This window comes from Topomyia yanbarensis, chromosome 3 (genome assembly GCF_030247195.1).
Source record: "Topomyia yanbarensis strain Yona2022 chromosome 3, ASM3024719v1, whole genome shotgun sequence".
Lineage (NCBI taxonomy): Eukaryota > Metazoa > Arthropoda > Insecta > Diptera > Culicidae > Topomyia > Topomyia yanbarensis.
In genome coordinates this window covers 64,711,786-64,718,906 of record NC_080672.1, presented here as the reverse complement: position 1 = coordinate 64,718,906, position 7,121 = coordinate 64,711,786, and the positions used below count along the sequence as shown (strand labels likewise).

General features: G+C 39.7%; 1 protein-coding gene across 1 annotated transcript; it reads left to right on the top strand.

The window, feature by feature from the left end:
- The first annotated feature begins 379 nt into the window (after positions 1-379).
- LOC131691761 (protein farnesyltransferase/geranylgeranyltransferase type-1 subunit alpha) lies at positions 380-1,850 on the top strand. The gene is made up of 3 exons (XM_058978390.1): positions 380-712; positions 781-1,135; positions 1,242-1,850. Exons 1-3 carry the CDS (start codon positions 571-573, stop codon positions 1,741-1,743), a joined length of 999 nt encoding a protein of 332 aa, XP_058834373.1. The 5' UTR covers positions 380-570; the 3' UTR covers positions 1,744-1,850.
- Positions 1,851-7,121: the final 5,271 nt, after the last annotated feature.

The window sequence follows — 7,121 nt, the reverse complement described above, 5'->3', positions numbered from 1 at the left end:
TATATTTTTGATGGCTGGATCTTTTGGCTGCTCTAAAAATGCCGAACTGGCGCATATTTTCAACATCCTCAGTAGTCTAAACAGACGTTGTTTTCGGAGCATTGCCGAAATGTTCCGTTTCCGCCACGGACTCCGATGCACGGCGATAATTTGCAGGTGGAACGCTTTACCCATTTAATGGGTTATTCCACTTTTATTTAAAATAAGTAGTTTTCTACGCATTAATGGGTACTTGATTCTATTAGTGTAGTCTTCATTCGCACACAATGTCATTTTGAACGCCCCTCGACAACAACAATCGTTTCAGTTGACCTCTTTTCCAGTCGATCCGATCGGACATTTCTACAATTTGACAGTTTCTTTTGTTGTTTTTCATACTTTTTTGGTTCCTCTCCTACAGAATTTTTGTGGCAGTGGCGCATGTTTATCAATTTTTTCGCATTAATTTCACCGTCCTGGTGTTATCAGATTTTGAAGGCAATTTAGATAAAAAAAATCTTAACTACCCTACAATAAGAAAAACAGTGCTGACTGAAAACAAGTTCCTCAGTTTGAATCAAATATCCTGCCATGGCGGACGGAAACAGTTCCGATGAAGATTTCGGTGACGATTGGGTACTCTACGCAAATCGTCCGGAATGGAGCGATGTGGTGCCTTTGAAGCAGGACGATGGAGAGAACCCGGTGGTGATGATACAGTACAGCGAAAAGTGTGAGTAATCGATAGTTATGTTACTAATATAAAAATGAGATGAGATGATTCTTAATAATATTTCACAGTCAACGATGTGTTCAGTTATTTGCGTGCCGTCATTTCCTCGCAAGAAAAGTCCGTCCGTGCACTGGGGCTTACACAGGATGCTGCAAAGCTGAACGCTGCCAACTACACGGTTTGGCAGTACCGTCGGGACATTCTGAAGGCCCTTAGTTCCAACTTATATGACGAGCTGGACTACATCGAGGGAGTGATTGAGGATAACCCAAAAAACTATCAGGTATGGCACCACCGCCGAGTAATCGTGGAGTGGATGAACGACCCGTCCCGGGAGCTGGATTTGACGGAAAATATTTTGAACATGGATGCGAAGAATTATCATGCCTGGCAGCATCGCCAATGGGCCATTAAAACTTACAAGTAGGTATTTAAGTTGGTTGAATTTTTGTTTGTTTGGCAAACATTCTGCTAGATCGCGACATCGTAAACGGAACGACGTCGTTAATTTATCTTCTATTTGCTCTAGCCTGTTTGAAGACGAACTGCAGTACGTCGATCGGCTTATCTCAGAAGATATGCGTAACAATTCTGCCTGGAATGAGCGGTTTTTCGTGCTTAAGCACGCTGGTTTCACTGGCGACGTTTTGGAGCGCGAAATCAACTACGTGATGAACCGCATTCGGCTGATCAAGAACAATGAGAGTCCGTGGAACTTTTTGCGTGGATTGCTCCAACAAGGTGACGGTACACTGACACAGTTTCAAGAGGTTGTTGATTTTTGCGAGGACCTGTACAACTCGGGCATTCGGTCGCCCTATTTGTTGGCATTTTTGATTGATCTTTACGAGGAGAAGTACTTCGAGGCGAAAAACGCTGGGCAGGACCCGGAGCAGTACCAAATCAAGGTGCAGGATTTGTGTGAGTCGATGGCTAACCAGCACGATACCATTCGTTGCAAATACTGGCGTTACATTGCAGATAGCTTTAGGAGGAAGATCGAGGGTCAAGTAAATCTGAACGGATCGTAAGAATTTGAGGATATTTTTGTTATTTGAAGTGAAGTCTAAAACATTTTATTCAACATGGTGTACTGCTAGCAATTGTACGAATGAAGAAGCCATCATATGCCTGCCAATTGGTGAATGTGTTGATTCATGGATGCCGAAACTGCCGTAAAAATTGGCTATCACTCTTTTCTGGAAAAACTGTAATGAAGCATCAAATTAAACTTTTCATTGTCGCACGGATCGCTTGGAATGAATTAAGCGTATCCTCCTTCATAGCAGTTCCTACTGTTCGAACCAATATCTACCGATCATAGTGAGACGCAGACTAACCCCTTTTTGATGTGCCCTCATTTCGCTATGTTGCTAGCTCTGCTAGTTTTTTTTTATCAGAACGTTGTTAAAGGAGCGCAGGTGACAGCTTCTATCATGTTCGACAGTTTTAAAACAAACAAAGCAAAAAGGACTCCAATTCATTAGTCAAGACTAAGCAAGCTCGGACAACGAACATTTGTGAGGTTGCTTCGACGGATTCTTAATCTTATTAACAATTAAATACGCCCACAGTTCAAAGTTATATCAAATACCCTTTATATCAAATACCCTTCACTTGAATCAGCTTCTTACGATCAGCCCAAACCGTGGTTTCAGTATTCAATTAGATGCACTGCCCATAATTGCATGTTTGTACCACATCCTATGGGATTTTCTACCTATATGGGACTGATTAGCGATTGTAGGCCTAGACAGTGTATGTCTCCAAGATCGTTACGTAGCCTTAATGTCGACGTCACATTAATCTTTGCACTCAATACAGTTCTATCTGACGTCACTGAGGTTCTGTTGCCAACACCACAAATGCTCTTCAGGTGCAAACTGATGATATATTAAGATGTTCCGTTAACGAACTGAATCAATTAAATTAGTAATTATATCTTGCATGGTGGAAGCCCATTTGGCACAACACCGTAAGTAAATAGTAGCTCATAAATAATATGTGGCGAAGCTAGTGTGATGTGGCTTTGTCACAATTACCGAGGTCGAGGAACGAACCAAAGCGGAGGTCCCTACTCGGCAAACCTGTGATCCATTGGTATGCTTGGTTTACTGAAATATAGGGGTTGATTCATTCTATAAATATGAGCAGTTCTTTCAGTTTGTATACCAAATAGCGCTCGCAATCAAACCGGTGATTCACTCGTTTGCCCGGTTTCCACTTAGGGATTGTTTCCTTCTTTTAAACATGAGCAGCTCTTTTCCCACAATTAGGGGTTGATTGCTTCTTTCAAACATGACAAATCCTTGGATCTGCATGCCAAATAAGTTTGCAAAGAAACTGTTGATCCACTCGTCTGCCCGGTATACTCAAACATAAGGGTTGATTCCTTCTTTCAAAACAAGAGCAATTTCTTGAATCTATATACCAAATAGCTCTCTACGTAATATTGGATTTCGAGACAGGATGATTCTTTCACCTAATTCACGGATTCTTCCATCTAAACCAAAGTTTTTTCAGAAAAATAAAACAATTTGGTCGTCAGACAAAATATTCGGAAGATCACCGAATACAACTAATTTACAAACAAGTTATTGCCTTGGATTTCTTGCCCCATCAAAGTATTCCAATGTCACTCGAAAAATTGAGGAAAAGTTGTCCAAAGGCTCTCGACGATTTTTTGGAATATATTAGTAAAAATTGTATTTTTGGTAGGAAGGAAACTAATCAAAAAGTTTCTCGATAACCCTTCTTTGCCCCGCGCTTCGTGGTCAGTGTTCGAAAATGTATCGACAAAGATTCCTAGAACCACCAATAATGTGGAAGACTAGCACAATAAATGGAACGGTTTGTTAAGCCGTGGAAATTCTGTGGTGTGTTGAAGCAGTTGCAGCTTGAAGAGAAAAACCCTAGTACGTATGTTTTACGTACACTACAAGCGGTACCAACAGCTAAAAAGTCTAAAAAGAACTCACGAAAGGACCTAAAACTGGAAACCCTAGTTAAATCATACAAACCAGGTGATTGGATTAACTATTTGACTGGTATAGCTTTAGTGTTAATTTCTTCATAGCATCAAATGTAATAAAATTTGTATTTCATCTTAATAAATTAAATTAAATTTCGATTCACATTTCGATGTTTTTCGGGTACATGGAATTCGGGCGAATGGCATTCGGGTTTATGTTGCATTCGGGCGAATGTCTTTCGGGTGTTCGTGGCATTCGGGTGAATGACATTCGGGTTTATGTGACATTCGGGCAAATTTCCTTCGGGTAAATGGCTTTCGGGCGAATGTCATTCGGGCGAACGTGACAGAATCGATTAAACACGGGGTGCAATTGAATGGGTGCACATCCTAATAAACAACGTAAGATTTAAGAACCTAACGACCTGTTCAGGGTATCATCCAAATAATATGTGGAATCGTTGTACTATATGGGTTAAAGTTTGTGTATATTTTTTTTATTTGGGCGGTTTTGCTGCTTGAGTAAGCTATTGATTGGGGATCTGTTATTTCGTCGGGAAAACACCGTCTGGTCTGTTATGGCGAACGACAGATTCTTTTGGTGAGACCAAAAAAAGTTTATCTAGAACCGTATAATAATGTCCTATTTTCATCAATTGTTAATAAAGAACCACTCTAATATAGTTCGTGATCTATGATTGTGAGCGATTGCTAATTTAAAGCAATTGGTTTTGAATTTGATCATACATTTAAATTTAGATCAACATTCTGGGGTCATTATTCTAGCCATTTATTATACGTTGGCGCATCGTTTAACATTTCCCCATTGAAAACAAATTTTAAATTTAGTGGAAACAGCAATGGTTTTTATTATATAAGGTGTTCCCAAATCGTAATTTATGCTGATAATGTTGTGGTACTACTACCTATTGCAGTAAGTCCATCAACCATAATCCTTATAGAATGGACAGTGGTTCAGAACAACAATTTAAGGGGAAAATGCATTTTTCGCAAAAACTTTTCATTCAAATTTCTCATCTCAGAGGAATTTTTATACACGATTTGAATTTTATTTTATTGTTCCATTCCAGCAAACACCGAAAAGTCTCAATACATTTTGCATGTGTACCTGCAAACTTAAACATTTTTTATTAAATGATGGCTGTTAAACTGTTTTGCGTGGGTGAAAGGAGAAAAGTGAGACTAGTTATGTAAGCTTTGCAAGCTAGGCTCAATGGAACTATCCAAGTCAGTTTTGAATCACATATGGGGTTTTCGATTGATTGACACCGGTGTAGTGGAGTGCACTGAAACTGAACCGTTTTTGCACTTTCTAGCAGAAGTGCAGAAAACTGGGTATGTTCCATTGACACTTCTGCTAGAAAGTGCAAAACCAGTGCAATCCACTACACCGGTGTCAATCAATCGAAAACCCCAATACATTTGCTTCAAACTGTCCTCAACTCCTATTTTGCAGTTTTCACTTCGTTGTCTGACGTATTCTTGATGGTCACATAATTAGCGTTTCTGCATTAGAATTGGCAGACAGCCTTTGTTGATTATAAGATTAGGGAATGTGGAGAATAAAGTGATATATAACGTCTTTTTTAGCGCCAGCAAAGCTCCTTGAGCGTCTCATATACGAGTTACGAAGGAAATTGAGGTTTCGATGAAATGCCGGAAGAGATGAGGAGCAGTAAGCGAGTTTTACAAGAGGGACTGAGACACTTACTACCACTGAAATGAAATCTGTAAGTAGCACTAATACATATATAATTACAGGAACTGTACGGGATGGCGCTGGACCTGTGGCTTTCGACTGGCATAGTCTATTCTCATTGGTTCGGTAGTCTTCTTGGCTGGTTTTGGTAGATGTGTGCAAGTGAATAGATCAATTCACTTGGGTGGGGGACATGTGGATCCTGCTAGTTGTCGTTGCTAGTCTTTTGACCTTTGGTATGAATCTAAATCAGGAAAGATTATTTAGCTCGACCAAATACAGCAGCTTCTAGAAATGCTGAGTAGCCTTTTCGGGTCGGTGTCGTTGTGATCTGTTCAAGGCGAACCAGATGGACATTCGGTTCGAGAAAACTTTATGGGGAATCACATCTTTATGGATAGGGATTCTTTTTGTGAAACTTTGAAATGTCTTCACCTGTCCAGTTAGTCAGAATAATGTAATGATGAGTATTTTTACCGCATTCATAAACAGTCGATTGATCCGTTTCAAACCAAGGACACAAAACGCGTTTAGAAAATTAGGAAGAGACGTAAGCGGATTTAATGCGCAATTCTCACTATTGTTTGTTTTGTTGTATTGACTACCCTAATAAACATCTTATGATCCAAGAGCCTAACGACCTGTTCAGGGTATAATCCAAACAATATGTGGAATCGTTGGATTATATGGGTTAAAGTTCGTGTATAATTTTTTTTTATTAGGGTACATCAAAATGTGCAGTTAAGGACATCTTGAACAGAGTCACAAGGTGGCAGCTAAAATGGCTGCCGTCGTTTCTGCTTCTTTTTATTTTATCGTCAAAATCAAAACATTGCATTGGCGTGCAAGACAAAATCGATTGAAACTTGAATGTCTTAGCTCAGATTCTCTTCACGGAATTTTGATTCGTTTGGGAAATTTGTACCTTTTTGTTTTTCAAAACAAATGAAACACGCGGTAAAAATCAGCCAGCTGATTACTGAACGATACACTTGTGTGCATTCCATCTCCTACCGGTATAGTACGCTCTAGCTGCACACAGATGTTGTAACGTAAGCCGAACATAACCGAACCTTTGTTGTGATTTTGGCATCGCTTCACCTTAAGTAAAATATGCAAAACGAAAAAGTTGTTGCCACTGATATATGTCAACAGAGATATACTTACAGTACACGAATTGCGTTCCCACTAAGCAATTGCATGTACTTTCTATCTCTATGGCAAGCACAGAACACAGCAAGGAACCTAAGTAACCATAAGCATAAGCATTGGACGGTTATTGAACCATTGCACAATATTGTCTATACGTTTGCACTAATGTTATTGTTATGTATCAGTGTGCAATCGGGCTGTCTCAATAACCTATTTTTGCAACCTATGTGCTTTAAATGTACACATATCGGCTCACTGTTGCACATGTCAGTGTGTGCAATGCTCTGTGCACCTATAACTGTGCACCCGCCTTCCCATGAGCATTATGGCGGCTCAGAGTTTGTCCTTTCGTGTTGCTCAGGGATACATTCCTCCTATGCACATCCACACATAAGCACACATGCATATAGAATTTGATCATCCCTGTTCCAGTCAATATTCATATTTGTTACGATCCTCAATTTTTTCTATCATCAATATGCTGAGTAGCCAGACGGGAAAAGTTCCTTTAGGGTTTCACAAAAAGAATCTCTGCCCATAAAGGACATGAGAAATATTTATCCACG

Excerpts from the sequence above, each read along its gene's own strand:
- LOC131691761 (XM_058978390.1), top strand. The coding sequence starts at position 571 with ATGGCGGACGGAAACAGTTCCGATGAAGATTTCGGTGACGATTGGGTA. Across the intron at positions 713-780 it reads GATACAGTACAGCGAAAAGT|TCAACGATGTGTTCAGTTAT; the intron begins GTGAGTAATCGA and ends AATATTTCACAG. Across the intron at positions 1,136-1,241 it reads TGGGCCATTAAAACTTACAA|CCTGTTTGAAGACGAACTGC; the intron begins GTAGGTATTTAA and ends TATTTGCTCTAG.